Source organism: Zootermopsis nevadensis, unplaced genomic scaffold (assembly GCF_977971745.1).
Source record: "Zootermopsis nevadensis isolate Lab colony 2312 unplaced genomic scaffold, Znev_1.0 Znev_ptg000050l, whole genome shotgun sequence".
Classification (NCBI taxonomy): Eukaryota; Metazoa; Arthropoda; class Insecta; order Blattodea; family Termopsidae; genus Zootermopsis; species Zootermopsis nevadensis.
The window spans coordinates 2,403,515-2,420,221 of record NW_028259182.1 but is presented as its reverse complement, the minus strand read 5'-3'; the positions used below and the strand labels follow the sequence as shown (position 1 = coordinate 2,420,221).

The 16,707-nt window shown below is 37.4% G+C and overlaps 2 protein-coding genes across 9 annotated transcripts in view; both read left to right on the top strand.

Annotated features, from left to right (window-relative positions):
- Nucleotides 1-1,428: 1,428 nt before the first annotated feature.
- On the top strand, nucleotides 1,429-10,338 carry LOC110831600 (ubiquitin-conjugating enzyme E2Q-like protein 1). 7 transcript variants are annotated; one of them, XR_002543639.2, is made up of 5 exons: nucleotides 1,429-1,693; nucleotides 5,488-6,255; nucleotides 7,976-8,115; nucleotides 9,242-9,309; nucleotides 9,775-10,338. XR_002543639.2 is itself a non-coding variant. In XM_087360975.1 (5 exons), the coding sequence occupies exons 3-4, from the start codon at nucleotides 5,542-5,544 to the stop codon at nucleotides 8,102-8,104; spliced, it is 843 nt and encodes a 280-aa protein (XP_087217101.1). In that variant the 5' UTR covers nucleotides 1,429-1,693; nucleotides 2,338-2,505; nucleotides 5,488-5,541; the 3' UTR covers nucleotides 8,105-8,115; nucleotides 9,771-10,338. The 7 variants fall into 7 exon arrangements, 5 of the variants coding, with proteins under 5 accessions (XP_087217101.1, XP_021923484.2, XP_087217103.1 ...); XR_002543638.2 differs by having other exon boundaries at nucleotides 9,771-10,338; XM_087360975.1 differs by lacking the exon at nucleotides 9,242-9,309 and adding an exon at nucleotides 2,338-2,505 and having other exon boundaries at nucleotides 9,771-10,338.
- A 777-nt stretch (nucleotides 10,339-11,115) lies between these two features.
- LOC110831594 (NBAS subunit of NRZ tethering complex) overlaps nucleotides 11,116-16,707 on the top strand; it is a 41,768-nt gene continuing 36,176 nt past the window's right edge. For both annotated transcript variants that reach the window (XM_087360963.1, XM_087360961.1), the window contains exons 1-6: nucleotides 11,116-11,405; nucleotides 11,956-12,071; nucleotides 12,694-12,827; nucleotides 14,406-14,539; nucleotides 14,977-15,068; nucleotides 15,829-16,030. In XM_087360963.1, coding sequence (XP_087217089.1) covers nucleotides 11,304-11,405; nucleotides 11,956-12,071; nucleotides 12,694-12,827; nucleotides 14,406-14,539; nucleotides 14,977-15,068; nucleotides 15,829-16,030 — 780 coding nt within the window. In that variant the 5' untranslated portion in view covers nucleotides 11,116-11,303. The remainder of the gene's footprint in view (nucleotides 11,406-11,955; nucleotides 12,072-12,693; nucleotides 12,828-14,405; nucleotides 14,540-14,976; nucleotides 15,069-15,828; nucleotides 16,031-16,707) is intronic.

The window sequence follows — 16,707 nt, the reverse complement described above, 5'->3', positions numbered from 1 at the left end:
AAACTCACTGCTATGGCCTTTGTACATCTTTGTCTGTGGATGTTCTTGTGGTACACATTTACATGCAGTTTACGCATACTGATTTCTGTGATGCCATCAGGTTTTATTTGCCTTTAGGAGTCTAGAGGCACAAATTAAAATTTATAATTTCTGAAATTGGGTGTGTCTTATTTTTGATAAAGCCAAACTTTTCCTGAAAACCTATTACAAAATCAGGGTATCACAAAAAGAACGAAAGAGACAATATATAAAACGATGATACAAAGCGTGGCTCTTTATGGAGCAGGAATTTGGCAACTCTCGGAACAACAAGAAAATAAGTTGAGAATAACGGAAATGGATTTCTTAAGAAGAGCGGCTGGAATATCCAGAAGAGAGAGAGAGTGAGAAACGAAAGGATTAGAGAAATCATGAGGATGGATCGAGATATAGTTGAGGAGATAGAGAAAAGACAACTGATTTGATACGGATAGATGCAAAGGATGGAAGAGGAAAGGTTACCAAAGAAGACTATGAAATGACAACCAAAAGAGAGAAGGAAGAGAGGGAGACCGAGACCTGGATGGAATGACAGAATTATAAGAACCATGATAGAGTGGAAACTACCTCCGAAAGGATGGGAAAATAGAGAAGAATGGAAGAAAATATTAGGCACCGGAAGACCGAAGTAACGGTCAAGAAATGGAAGAAGAAGAAGAAGAAGAAAATCAGGTTTTCATCTTAAAATCTAGGAAGTAGGATATTACATCAATTCGTGTTGATGCATGTGTATGTTGAAACCAATCTAATTTTGATGAGAGCCCTGGGTTAATTCCCACTTAGAGTTGTGAAGGATTAACGTGACTGGCTAGGAAAGAGCTAGCCTGCAAGTCATGCAAAATGACTCACTTCCTGGGTCCCTGGGGAAACAGTGGGGATAGTCATTATCCATGGGAGCCTTGGTTCAGGCTCCAAAGGTTGGAGCATCAAGCTCTTTTATGACAAGCAGTGGGTGGCATTTATGCTGCCCAGAGGCATGGAATCCTGGGCTTTGAAAGGCAGCACGAGATGTTTAGGAGGTGACCAAGGCATGGCATTTTATTAAATAAACCAGAAATAAATAAGAATTGTGAGATGTAGGATGCATGGAAAAAATGAGAAATGCACGCAAAATGTTATTGGAAAATATGAAAGCGACCACTTGGAAGACCTAGGCATGGATGGGAGGGTAATATTTATGTGGATCTTAAAGAATTGGATTCATCTGGCAGAGAATGTGGATTAGTGAATATGGAAACATTATTATTTTATGAAAGGTGAGGAATGGTTTGACTAGCGACTATAAGCTTCTCAAGAAGGACTTGTATCGATACGCGATTAGTTGGTTACTTGGGTGTTTGATTGTTTTACTCATCAGTTAGCTGGGTTTAGTTAGCAGTTGATAAAATGACCTCAAATCAAGACAGTACTTCAATTGAGTAGCTCCAAGCATCTGCGTAGGAGGTCCATAGCTTTGTTGCATGCAGCATCAGGCCCGGGTTCACAGCGAACATTGATCGAAAGCCGGGCCTTGCGCGTTGTTTGCCCGGCGCGGCTGCACTCCACAGACACAGACGGATATGGGACGTCATACCAAGCGGGCGGCCGTGCTGCTACGTCTATCTGCCCTACACACGACTGGGACGTCCCTTCTGATTTTCTCTCTGTTCAGGCGGTAAGTGCACTTATTACCTTTCCAAAATTAAGAACGGAAATCAAATGCAAAACCCTGTTTTATGTTATTATTTCTCGTCACTTATTAGCGTAAAATAAATAATTACTGAGCGTTGTTTTAGAAACTGGTAACAGATGGATGCATACGTTTGTAAAGAAAATGTTGGCCTTACGTAACACGACAAAAATATATGTATGATATTTTAGTTAGTATGACCCAAGGAAGGAGACCAGTCTTGTAGCCTAGATGTGTGTGGTAAAAGGGTTTATTTTTATTAAGAAACAAGAATGCGGAAGTGCCCGTAAGGAGGGGGGGTGTGTGTGAAAATTAAAATGAATAGATATGTTAGGTTGAGTTTCACTTGCATTGATGTATGCTCTTAATGTGATTCAAGAACCGGATGGTAGTTTCAGTTTTTACCCCACATCGTAGTAAACTAACCTCTTTTTAGTACGATCATTTCTTGTACACTCTAAATGCTTTGTTTATAAGTTCTTTTATTCTCTCCGCGCACTTTTTTTCTTGGATTTTGAAATCCCATTTCCATTCAAGTCACTTTTAGTTATTTTTGTGCCCTGAGATTTGATTTTCGTGTTTGTATTGCGTCGAAGTTCTTTCTTGGAAGCCAATCTTTTTTCCTACAGAAATTTGACTTTGCGACAATGCCCAACACGACCGGAATCCATGTCTCCTGCAACTGAAGCTCTCTAGACCCAGTGACATTAAGCGAGCCCACTTTTACTCTTTGTACTGGAGTCGGCAATTAAATAGCTTTAGGCTACTGATGAAATTGGGAAGTTATTTTATTGAAGGTAGCTATGAATCTCTGCATGTGGAGATTTCTTCAATTTTTACTGCATCACAGTCTTTTGTCATTTTAAATAATTTACCGTTTGAAATAAAAGACTTGTTATACATATAATATGAAAAGAAATATATATATATTTTTTAAATAAATTATGATTATTAATTGAAACGTCTATTGATGAAGGAACCAACATCAACGTGAGTAATGTAGCTAAATTGTGGATGTTTGTAACAAAATGTACTTTTGGTGATTCGATATTCAAAAACACCTTCCCTCCAAAATGAAGATATGCTATTGGTTGAACGTATGAGGGAAACAAGAAATTTTATAAATTTTGACGAGGAACGCTTTGTTTTTTTGACGTAAATACGTCTATATGGAAGGGCCATTCTTCAAAACAGCGTTAGGAAAATGTGTGAGATCCATATCAACAATGTGTAAATATGGACCGACAACAATGGTCAGCTTTTATATGAACTGCTGCGTGCATTATTATGTTACCTAAGAAACTAATTGTTATGTCATCTGTTTATTCGACATTGTTGTGTTTCATTACTGCCGTCAACAATCCGCTTTCGTTATTGCGGAAAGAGCTGAGCTGTGAATCGCTTGTAGAAGAAGTGCGTCGTAGAGTAGATAATTTTGTGCTGGTAAAAACGTTTTGGAATATCACGGGTACTTATCTTATATAAGAATTATTAAGAAATCTGTGATACTGCCCTCCACTCTCTCCATTTTAGTTTTGATTAAATTGCTCATTGCGGGTGGACGTCGTGGTCTCTTACAATTGAACAAAGTTTGAGGTTAGGGATTCCTATTTATTATTATTGTTCATCACGTTAAGCGCCCGCCTCTCGAAAACCGTAAGAGATGGATCTGGACATATTGCGTACGAAATACGTATTACCTCTGGAGCTTTCCATATCTGTTTTCAGATTTTACATATCACAAACGGTTTAGGTTCTACAAACATTTATTTATATAATGTTGATGTCAAATCCTCAATGTAGATCAAAATCTTGTATAGATATGATGTTTGCACGAAATGTTGATACTCCAAAGTGCACAAGCGTAACTAATTCAAGTTAAATAAGCAAAGTCTTAATCAAAATATTTACTCAATTGTAAAGCATGTATAAAGGAAATATTTAGCATAAAGCTAATATATAAACTGCCTTTCATTGTATTTATTGCCTAAATATAATTTAAATACAAAAACGTATTTACGTCAGATTCTCAGGAACCGTTGTTCCACTGGCAATTTTTTTATTTTGCACGAATGTGAACCTTGGTTTCTCTAGAAGGGGAGCGAGAGAGATAGAAATAAAGAAAGAGGGAAAGTGATGACTGATAATATTAAAATGGATACCGATAATAAATATATCGGGTGAGGGAATGTGGGCTGGATTCAACTGGCCCAGGATCGGGATATTTTGAAAACGGCAATAAACCTCCGAGTTCCATAAAGAAGCAGGGAGTTTCCTGTCTAGCTGAGGGACTGTTCGGTTTTCAAGATGAGCTCTGCTCTATGAGTTTACTACAAATCATTTGTTTAAAGCATACAGAGAGACAATGGAAAAGGAATTTTTAAGTGGTTAATAGCCTACATATGTTTTGTTTCTGGAGCTCTGATACAAATGATGAAGTGGGAGGGGCACGGAATGCGATTACAATCTGTTTGAACTTCTTGGAGGGGCTGATAGAAACATGAGAGTCCTCGCACACAAAATCCGGTCTGTCAGTCATTTAAACACGAGTATGAAGTAAAATGAGATGATGAATTTGCATTGTCAGCTGCAAAGACTTACGACTAGGCTGTCGTGGCCTATTTTAGTGTATTATCTGGGCTCTCCTCTGGATGAGTAATACCACGGAAACTGGTATGATGACCAATGCCCTTGCTGATAAGTACTGCTAACGAATTCGACTGGAATTGAAAGTACCAAGGGTCGAAGGTCCCATTTTTGCAGTATAAGATGGCGAGCAATGTGTAAGGCAAATTGAATTCAGTATGCATGGGTACCAATTTGATCCAACCAGTGACGAAATCAATATTGATTTTCTAAGACTAAAAATAATCTTGGAAATGTTTAATTTAGAACGAGATATGTGCGCTGTTGGCGTCATTAGGAGGATTACTTGAATCTTTAATATCACAAGACCGTCCATCAACTACAAAGTTATTGAACGGTTTCTTAGGCGTGGGTTGAGGATCTATTCAGACAGATTGGCTAGAACGTGAACCGTACCATAACAACGCAATATGTACGCGAAGCGTCTAACACGCTCTAACCTGTACAAAAATTACATTTTATTCCACAACTTAGCACAATGTGGGTAAGGATTTCATAACCACAGAAATTAATGTAAATAAAGAAAAGGAAAATTGTCCCTATGCGTAAGCACCACACGATGAAGACATAGAAGATTGGAGGTCGAGCTCCACGCTTTCTTAAGCGTTATCAGCTTCATACTGCATCCACTTCAAATACAAAGAAATAGTCTGAAGAATACAAATGTCTAATATGTAAAATTGTTCTTTTGGAGTTATCCATTGTCTAGATTATAAATATTATTTGAGATTCTCACAGCGGTGAGTACGAAAATGGCTGTCATGGTTTGTAGCACTGTGTAAAACTTCTACCAGACTACACGGTGCTACAACCCAGAAGACAGTCATTATCTAAATTATAAAATTATAACGTTGCGAAAACTGGATTCTGCTTTAGTCCTCCAGTTTTTTGTACCTGAAGACATTGAACGAAGTCCAGAAGAACAATTTTATCTATTGTATCACATCATAACCAGAAACCTTGAGACTTCAACTAAAAACTTCTAGTTTAATAGCCATCGTTTTTGAAGTATGTTTATGTGATCACATTCTGTTAATTTTCTCACCTTTTAAAGTCATAGAAAACACAGCATATTCAGATATTACAGGGAAACCCAACAAACTGCATCCTAAAACACAGGCTTTATGTTGCAGATAGAATCTCAGTCTGCAACTGCTATTTATCTGCACCTAAATTTAGGCAGTACTATGTCATCACGCTCAAAGGAGAAGATGGCAGCTGCATTCCGCAAACTTTTCCGGTCATCCCAGAAGATTAGGGACCCAGAAGGTGCTGTTGGAGGACAAGGATGTTCCAGCAACAGTGGATCCCCTGCCAGAAGACTGCTGAGTCGACATGGCTATCACAGAGACGCTGTCATGCCAGCAGAGAGGAGTCCAGGATTGGATGGGCCCTCTTCGGGTTCTGGAAGTTACAAATATGTGACTGATCTCTTTAGATCTAAAAAGACAGGACCAGGAAGCTCAGAGAAACAGTCGTTGCTGAGTGGAAACAGTGGGGGGTCTCAGAGAACGGTCCGTTCTCGTAGACTGATGAAGGAACTCCGAGAGATTCAGAGGATACAGCAGCAGTATCATCAAGACCCTGTTTTTACAGTGGAGCTCGTCAATGATAATTTGTTTGAATGGCATGTCCGTCTCTATAGGATTGACTCAGACAGCGAACTTGCTAGTGATATGAGAGATATGGGCATCCCATATATACTATTGCATCTCATGTTCCCAGACAATTTTCCTTTTGCTCCCCCTTTTATGCGTGTGATATCACCACGAATAGAAAAGGGTTTTGTCATGGAGGGTGGAGCCATCTGCATGGAACTCCTGACGCCTCGGGGCTGGGCCAGTGCATATACAGTGGAAGCTATTGTCATGCAGTTTGCTGCCAGCATCGTGAAAGGGCAGGTATGTATGTTACGGCTAAGAGCACAGTTTTATTACCATTTCATTCTACTCATTAAAAAGTGGTGTTACATCCTCCAAAGTAAAACCTGATCTTATTGTAGTTTCAATACTTGGTAGTAAATTGAATGGGAAAGAATGTGGAGAGAACAAGTTAGCAATCTTGAAATTGTTGAAGTTCGACTACAGAGAACTAGACAGCAGGTTCTGTTTGTAGTTGTTATTCTGTCTGAATTTGTCTGATGAGCTCAAGATGAAAATATCATAATTATAAGTGTACAATTTGAAGTTCGTGAAGTTGTCAGGAAAAAAAAACACTTTGAAGGAGCTTGATGACTTGTTACTCTGTATTTAGTGTCTAGGTCACAATGGATGTAGTAATAAGCATTGTGAGATACATTTTCTGGAAACAGAGAAAGTGACAATTTTTGTGAGTCTGGTGTTAAGCATTACCTTAATAAAAATATTTCCTTTCTCCAATTTCTGTGTGATGCGTGTTTGTGAATGCGTAGTATAACAAATTTAAATTTAAAAATTTGTATGTTAAGCAAAAGGTAATCTTACAGATTTCAAGGCATGTTCAAATTACATTCAGACACTCTTAAGTGATAGTGGCAAATGCATGGCTCAGTTATCACCCTGGTGTTGGATGAAGCAAGGACCTCTAAAACGTTGAACTTCCACCAGAATTCACAGTGATACAACCCAGAATACAGTCATCTTTTAACCATAAAAATGTTTGAAACTGATAGTGGCAATTACATATCCATAAAACCAGACAATCACTTCCTTGAAGATTTCCGTCTTCTGGGTTGTTGCGCTCTGTAGTCTGGTCGATGTTAACCAACGTTTCAGAGGTCATACTGCCTCCGTCATCAGGGCGGTGAGTAAGATTTCCGTCTTCTGGGTTGTTGAGCTGTGTAGTCTGGTCGATGTTAACCAACGTTTCAGAGGTCATACTGCCTCCGTCATCAGGGCGGTGAGTATGAAGATTTCCGTCTTCTGGGTTGTTGCGCTGTGTAGTCTGGTCAATGTTTACCAACGTTTCAGAGGTCATACTGCCTCCGTCATCAGGGCGATGAGTATGAAGATTTCTGTCTTCTGGGTTGTTGCGCTGTGTAGTCTGGTCGATGTTAACCAACGTTTCAGAGGTCATATTGCCTCCATCATCAGGGCGATAAGTATGAAGATTTCCGTCTTCTGTGTCATCAGGGTGATGATCGCCCTGATGACGGAGGCAGTATGACCTCTGAAACGTTGGTAAACATCTACCAGACTACACATCGCAACAACCCAGAAGACGGAAATCTTCATACTCACCGCTGTGAGAACCTCAAGTCTTACAATCACTTCTTTATTTGAGTTGAGTTTTCTGTCCTGGAGACTGTGCACCTAACACCTGGTTTCTCTGGACCACAGCCTGATATAATTATTTCTAAAGTGCTATTCTCTTGTTACATATCCTTCCCAATTCCACTTACAACTTAATAATTTTACTCTCATTAACAGTAACTTTGTATAAGTGTCTACATATATTCCTTAAATTAACAGTTACTATAAATTTTTCATTCATTTCTAGGTACCACCTAACTAATCTAAGCTATTTCTCCTCCAGAAATTTATTCTATTTATTTTTCTCAAAAAAAAAAAACTTTATACGATATGTAGAAAAAATCTTCACACTTGAACTGTGCTATATCAGCGATGTTTCTCTTTTTCACAGGGACGTATAGCCAAGAAGCACAAAGGGAGCAAGGGATTTAATCGACGTTCAGCAGAAGAATCTTTCCGTAGCCTGGTAAAAACTCACGAGAAATATGGTTGGGTAACACCACCTCTTGCAGATGGTTAACTGCAACTCAGGTACATTTGGAATGGTGGTAAAGTTAATACCAATATAATTATCATGCTTTGCAGTCTTGGTCTAAGTTGGTCTGTTAGTTACTATATGTATTTACAAAACCATAATAAAACTTCTGCTCAATATCGTCTGAAAAGTTAATTGGAATTAAGTCTTGTGTAATTAACATTTGAAACACCATACACATTATATTTCATATAATTGGACTTCTTAACAGACAAATTCAGAATGGAATATAATATGAAGGTAAAACAAAATATCTTGGGTTTGAATTATTCATGTAAATTATCCACGTCAAGACCAGGAATTCTTATTGAATGCTACATGAAGGTAACAGCTGATACAACATCGTGAAGTAAGTGAATAACAGGTGATGACATTCCTTTATTTATTTTCAGAACATATCTCTAAGGTACGATAATAGCATCCATTGCCACAGTGAATTAACAGCGGGTTGAATAGCTTGGTGTTTCTTAGTTAATTTCCATATAGAAATTATGGAATTATGAGAAGTGCTTGAAAATTGAAATATATCACTGTATGTAACTACTGGCCTAAGTGGAATGTTTAATGAAAGTCATTAAACTGAAATGGAGAGTATTAGATGTAAGATATTTCATAATCATTTTGTTTCCCTTATCAAGGCTGGTCCTAGAGGTGGTCAGATTTTGTAAGGCCCTTAATAATCTAAAATGATTATAAAGAGAAAGATATCATAATATAATCTATTTTAATACATTAAAGGCAGCATGTAATAAAATAAACATCCTGTTGTGTTTGATGAAAGGAAATGCATATAGAATGAATGATGGATTAAACCATTTCCTTATTGGAACAGTAAAAATAATGAAAGTAAAAGGTACTGATCTTGCTTGCACAAGTAACGAAATCTATAGGCTTGCTTATATAGACTTAAGTTATATAATATCATATAATATGTAAAAATCACTTCATTACAGAAGACAACCAAACAATAAAGCACATTCACCATAGTTAATTTAGAATTAAATTACATTTGGTGTTATTATAATTGAAAGTGTATTTTACATTGTGAGTTGCATCTCAGAGGTATATTCTTGGAAATAGTAAATTTTGCCATAGACGATAACCTATTAACAATTTGTGCAGAATCAGTGACCACTGTGACCTTGGAGCTGAAGTCCCTCATCAGAAATAATAACCAGCTTGAACACAAGGTGGGGTGCTCGTATCTCACAATTTTTATGGCTAAGATTATAAAAGAAAAGTGGGTATATCTGCACAACCAAGATAAAGTTTGCTTGGAATGACTCCTGAATAGAAGGTTTATTGTTGACATTACTTCAGAGAGAATGCAATGTATTATTTTAACATGAAAATTATGCAAATGCAGGATTCTTTCCCCACCTACTGCAAGAAGCCATCTTATAACTGTTTCTGTATGCTATTAAAAACTTGGATGTTCATGATTATGTGAATTACATGTAGCTTCAACTACAGATGGCATAAGTGTACAGTCCTAAAATTGTCAAGATGTGCTGAGAGTTGTTGTCTTATAGCAATATCTTTTGTGTCTCAACATGTCAAGGTAGCATATTTTGAGATCATTTTGTGACACATATAATAAGCAGTGAACCAAGTAGAATGATTACTGAGTGAATTCTGTTTTCTGTTTCAGTCAGATCACCAGTATTTTCACAATGTCCAATATTTGTGACCTTTGTGAACTTTATGCTCGACATCTGCTTCCATCAAGCTGTATGATGTATTCAGTCTCTCAGTTGTAATATATTAAATTTTATTGTGTGCCAAAAGTACTTATTGACAGTGACAGAAGTTATCCAAGTTTATGCGTGGCTGTTATATGGAACAATAGTATAAAGTCAAGTAACTGAACAGGAAAAGGTAGTTGGATTGTTTGATGTAATACCAGTGTTTATGTGGAAATCAAAATTCCTTAGGTGCAGTGCAGTGTTACCAACACATGTCCATTTCATATATTTGTGAATGTTGTACAGTGAATAATCTGACCTTTCAACTACCTATCTTCCAAAATGTATTAATTATTGTTATTCCAATACTATTATTTATAATATTATAAAGTACATCTCAGACAATATAAAACTGTTTTTTTTTTGCTAATTTTCACTAGATTTGACAATGTATTGTTTAGCTCTTGTGTTTTATATGAGGGTGTCGTGGGTTCAAACATCAGTCCACATTAATTAATCTGACTGAAATTCTTATATGGTTTTCTTTTTCTGTAACTAAATGGCAGGATGGTGCCCTAAAATAGGCTCTTACCACCTCCTTCAACATCCTTACTCAACTCATCATCTGCCATTAAACTCTGAATAATGTACACACTTTACAGGGCTTTGATAGACCTGTTTTGCTGTTCTTAAAAATGAAAAGTTTAGCTTTTGGATGATGCATTTACCCTTTGTGTTAGCATATTAAGTCCATGGATACAGCATTCTTTGAGCAGCTGAATGTTATTCATCTGGTGTAGAATTTCCCAGTTTGGAACAGAAAGGTGAGTCATCATGTTTATAAAAGCCCACCAGTATTGTACTTTTATCTAACCATAATATCCAGAGTAGTCTCATTGCTTCAGGATTTGTACCAAACTTTTGTATATTCAGTATTTATTATTTCCTTACATGTGGTACATGACCTTCCCCATCTCATTCCTCTCAATATAGTCAGTCAAACTAAACTTCTGAATAACACTAATGGCTAATATTATCGACTGAACGCCTGTATAATAACCTTAACGTCATTGTGTGGTCATTACTAATGGATAGATGGCAGAACAACGTTGTTAATGTTGGTTATGGTAACCGAGCTCCCTTTACTAAAATAAGTAGCCAAGAGATGATGCTTTACTGCATTGCTACAGTTTTTGTAAGTACAATGATTAAAGTGCAATTCTGCAAAATAGCTTCCTATTCCACTGAACAGTATGATGGTATTAATCTATGGAATATTGTTCTGTGGCAGTGAGCAATGTCATAGAAGGTTGTGCCACTACCTTTCAGTTTTAATGTTGCCCATGCTGGTATTGATATGTGTCAGTAATGTGGCCAGTTTTTCTGTGGTTACTGTATACCGTGAAGATTATTGTTTGAGGACACATTATGTTGACTGATAGGTGTTTATAATTTTATAGTCGCGTTGTCAGTATTTAAACGGTTTTGTATTTTGAATTATGCCAGAAAATAATTACGGTGGTGACACCCAACCAACTGACGACTGTATACTGTATGAACTTCTAGTGTATTCTGAATGGAAGCAAGACTCTGAGTTACTGGTAACCTATTTTAAAATTTTGTGTAACTTTGATGTTAAGGTTAGGATTGTATAAAAGAGGATAGATTACTGCGGAAACAAGAGGCCACATTTTGGTGATTGGCAAGTTGCTTGTGAATAACCAATTAGAATTTCTGTCTTTAGGGAGACTTGACAGGGATATGTTACAAAATAGTGTGTTAGAATTCTGGAGAATGTTTGCACTCTGCTGTGCAACATTTAAACACATTTTTCTTGTCCATTTACAAATGGTTAATCAACTGCGTAGGTTGCACAGAGTAGAATGATTTTGAATGATGAGTCAGAAGCAAATGGACATGGTATATTTTAAGGTACTATTCCAGAATTTACTTGGAGGGATTGAGGAACACCACAAAGAATCTCCTGCCTGAAAATTGTACTTGGAATCTGAATATAAAATAATAATGCTGGCTGTTACACTGTGATATTTATGAAACATACAGAGACAGACATGTACAAGTTTATTTGTTTTGTATAAGGTATTTTTTAATTCTTTGGATTTTGATTTATTGTCTGCTTCTTCTTTACAGAAATACTCTAGACCTGTTGACACTCAGTTTTCTGCTGGAAGTACACATCAGAGTCCTGTAAAACACATTTGGAAGTTTTTCAGCAACAAAGTTTCAGCACTTGATGAAATACAGAGGTGAGGGATACATAGAAATTGATAATTACTCAGCACATCAAGAAATCATACTACAGTACCTATGTATACAATAATGAAGATTAGATATTATTCTGATCCAATTGTGTTCAGACTGTATTTCCTCACTCCATTTCTCTGAGATCCATTAATAATATTCTCCCTTCTTTGCCTAGTTTTCTTTACTTCAGATTTTTAGACCAGAGTTCTTATGCTTTTTTTCCTCCCATGCATGTCATGTCCTTTCCGTTTCATCTCATTATTTTTCATCTTCATCATCTTTTCTTAGTCTTATGGGTATTTTGCTATGTTGCCTCAATCTTAAGGGTGACAGAGTTAATTTATTAGGATCCAGGTTCTAGTAAAATCTACAGAATTAAGGTATGTGTATTTTTCTTAGAAAAGATCAAAGTTACAACCAGAGCTGTGGGGTCTGTACTAAAGACAACCACTCCTTCATAAAAGCTCAATATGTATTAATAACGGTAAACCTACTACAATGGTAAATGGCACCATAAGAGATTTCATCATCACCACATGAATCATCAGCCTACTTTTTAGACTCATTCTCTTAATTTTTAAAGGATAGTAATTAATTGTAATAATTGTTTCTTTATGTACTCAGACTTCTTCTGCGACAACTTCCATGGCATTTTGCAGTAGGTGAAGAAGGCAAGGTGGTGGCCATATTGCAGGACACATTACTTGAAATTCGAACATCCAGAGATGAGTACTCATCTGTTATTGGAATGGCTTCCAGTAAGTGAACTCATATGCAGGGTGATTCAGAGCTCTAGTACAATATTTAAGGAGGTTGTTGAGATCATTTGTAGCAGAAAATGTATATAACTTTTTTCCCCCCAGATTTGCTACCATTTCCAATTGACAATGCATTTATGTCACGTTGTATTCTTGTGATTATTTGACAGGGGTTCCATTCTAATTGTTTGTAGAAGCACAGATGGCTCAAGAATAGATAGTTATCAGACTCAGATGGTAGTACTAGTTACAAGAATGGCAACAACTAACATGCCCAGATTTACTAATATGGAGTATGCATATTTGCATTTTGTGTTTATTTCTGGTGATGGATTTTTTCTTATTGAGATTGAGAAACAAGCTGTTAACTTCATTATGCCTGAATCATATAGTGGCTTGATGTATGTGCCAGGAATTGACCTAGCCAGCAGGTTTTATGCTTTAGCTTGTAATGAAACTTCATCTCATAAAAAGCTAGGACAAACTTGGTGGTACTTGGCTAGCAGGAGCATAGTGTTTCTTGATCAAAATTTATTTGCATTAATTGCTGCTTTTATTTACGAGGCGCGTCCTCAAAGTAAGTTTCCCTGGGGCCGTTTACAGAAACAAAACACAATTTCATGGAAATATTTATTGCAACAGATACAGCAAGTGTCCAGCTATTTTTCAACATATTCGCCACCGGAATTGAGACATTTGTCATACCGTGGGACCAACTTTTGAATACCTGTGTCGTAGAAGTCTGACGCCTGGGATTGGAACCACTGTGTGACAACCATCTCCGCCTCTCTGTCATTCTCAAAACGCTGACGCTGACCGGACAGGAATTTCTTGAGGTGTAGGAAAAGATGGAAATCACTGGGAGCGAGGTCCGGGCTGTAGGGTGGATGATTAAACACCTCCCAGCTGAACTCCTGCAGGAGACTTGCTGTCCGTCGAGCCGTGTGCGGCCTAGCGTTATCACTGACCGCACTTCACAGTCGGCGGGAGCTGGAATAAGAACCTCCATCTTCAACAGCTGCAACGATGATACTGTGAGAACGCGGGAAGTGCCGTTAGTGCATGCGCCATGCTACGTCATTGCTCTATCACGTACGCACAGTCGCTTCGCGCAATATAAGGTTTGCTAGCTGTGGGACGAGTGGGAAACTTACTTTGAGGACGCGCCTCGTATCATTGCACTACTAATATTTACAGCGATGTGAATGTTTGATCATCTGTTCTCAGATCCCACACATTTTCTTCTCTTCTTTCTTACTCCTGTTGCAGTTGTTTCCACTTTCATAGGATTCCCCTTTTGCAACGTCATTAAGCCAAATTTGCCCTGTTGAAATTCCTTCTGTCTTATTGACCACTGCAGTGTTAGTTCCCCCTTTATACTTTTATAATTGGTGTCCAATGGATTATTTTTGGCTGTATGTTTCCATTCCATCTATGTATCCGTTCCAGCACAACATTTTATTTTATTTTGTCTGTTTCATATCTATTCATTCTATTTACGTAACTCCTCTTAGTTCACATTTCTCAAGCAGACATTATATAATAATTATCATAACTGTATTTTCTCTGATTGAATAGTTGCAAAGGATGCAAATCCGCAATTACGGAAGCTGGCATGGAGTCCTGATTGCAGCATGCTTGCTGTTGCACATAGTAATGGTGTCGTGTCTTTCTATGACCTTCTTGGCAGCAATATTTTCACTATTTATCCCGTAAGTATGTTCATGCACCTCAACTTGTTACAACACTAGAATATGGTATGTAAAGAACAACTGTTATAGGTGATTAAATACAATGGATAGTCTGAAAATAATATATTAAAAGCATTGACTGTATACTCTTAAGTACTTGTTATTCATGATTAATGAAGCTGTCCCTGTGTGAAAGTATCGCACTATAAAGGGGAAGTGGTGATAAAGGTCCACATATTCCTAAAATTTGATCTAGATTAAGCGTATTGATCAACTTTAAACGAAGAGTTTCAAGTATTTGTTAGTTAGGAAGTTGGTTGGATACAGATCCAGTCTGAATAACATAGCAGAGAGAAAGATGTTTTTTTCCTAAGTAAGATGATCAAAATGTCAGTACCTGGGTTACTCGTAAATGAATTACCACTTACATAAATGTGCATTTTTCTTCGATTTTTCAGCCAAAATTTAAAGAAGATAGTCACCCAGTGGATAAAATGAATGCCCTGGTCTTTGTCAGCTTTCTTCAGTCCAGAAGGAAAAGTCCTAAATGGTATGTTGTTTCTTTTCCATGCTTTTATTTACGGTAGATTTACATAATCAGCATAGACCAGAAGCTAATGTTAAAATTAAATTAAATCCGTGGCGTAACAGCTCCAGAGAGCTAAAGCCGTCTAACTTGACTGCTGGCCTCACGTTCACATGCCTAAGCAGAGGTGAACGATCATCCGACCAGATACAGGATGACGTGTGGTCAGCACGACGAACCCCCAGCCATTGCTAGTTTTCATGACCGGATTACGTTACCCATTATAGCTCCCCAATTTCCTCACGATGCTGGGTTGGCACTGGTCCCATACACTGGTCGAAAATCTCATGGGAAATTTCTTTCCCCCAAGACTTGAACCAGCACGCATTCCATATCACTGGTCCGAAGCATGATGCCTCAGACGGTGCGAGGCAGGCAGATATATTATTAGAATATGACAGTGTAAGCTGGAGTTGGCTAATAAAATTGAATAAATGGATGTATGAGAGTTATAAATTGCCACTGGTAATGATTATATTGCTGTTGTGGGAATGTGGCATTTTCCTTGTTGAGCAGTACAACAGGCAATATCTGTGCGCACATGGGAAGATTTTTGAGGAAAGGGTTAACATTGAGTTTCTCTTACTCATGAACAAAAAATTGTAACACATATAACTTCTCTAATTTTTTGTTTATCTTTCACTCTGTCAAACTTCTGAAGATTTTACATATTACTGATTGAACCAGTTACAATGCATTTGTGTTCCCTCTGCTGTGGTTTTAGGGCTGCTGAAATTATTCTGGTAGACTATCAGGGAAACCTATATTGCTATTTGGTGTCTCCAACTGATGGGTATCAGCAGAGTCATGTCTTCTCATTTGCACAACATTACCGGCAAGGGGTTCTCTCCGTTAGTTACCACCCGTCACATAACATGCTGTTTGTAGCTGGCCCAACGTCAGTGAAGAATGCTGATTCCTTAAAGGTACTCACGCTATTGAATCTTGTACAGAAGTGGATTGTGAATTGTGTTCTCTCACTCTGAATGTGGAACATGTGGTGAGGATGTAACAGGAAAATGGAGAAAATTACTTAATGAGGAATTTCCTGTTTTACTTTATATGTGTAGATATGGCTATGTTTGTTTGCAAGTGTCTGCTGTTAGTGAAATCAGATTCCCTGGTTTCTTTCTAATGTTCGTGGAAGAAACCTTCTGCTGAAAGCTTTTTCAGTCACAGAGAATATTGAAGTTGTTTGAAGTTTTTGGATTGGGTTGAATGAGATGAGATGTCCATTGGCTACCTTTGATGTCAACAGTTATGATTCTTTGGTTTCTGTCAACAGAAGTTAGCATTTTTGCAAATTTGAACTGCATCTTAATTTTAAGAAGAGAATATGCATCTCATTTATAAGCCCCTTCATAGTTTTTTAAATTTCTCTGATTTACCAGTTAGATTAAAAAAAAGTTTTAATTTCAGAAGGCATTGGTTGTAATGACTTTTTGACCTGTGGATATTTGAAAATATAGTTTTGTCTAAAGTGGTAGTAACATGATGTTTTGCGGAAAAATGCCATTAGAAATGGAAAAAGACTGAAAGAAATAGACAGAATGTACACCATCTTCCACTTGTGATAATAATATTAGCTTAACAAACCATTTGA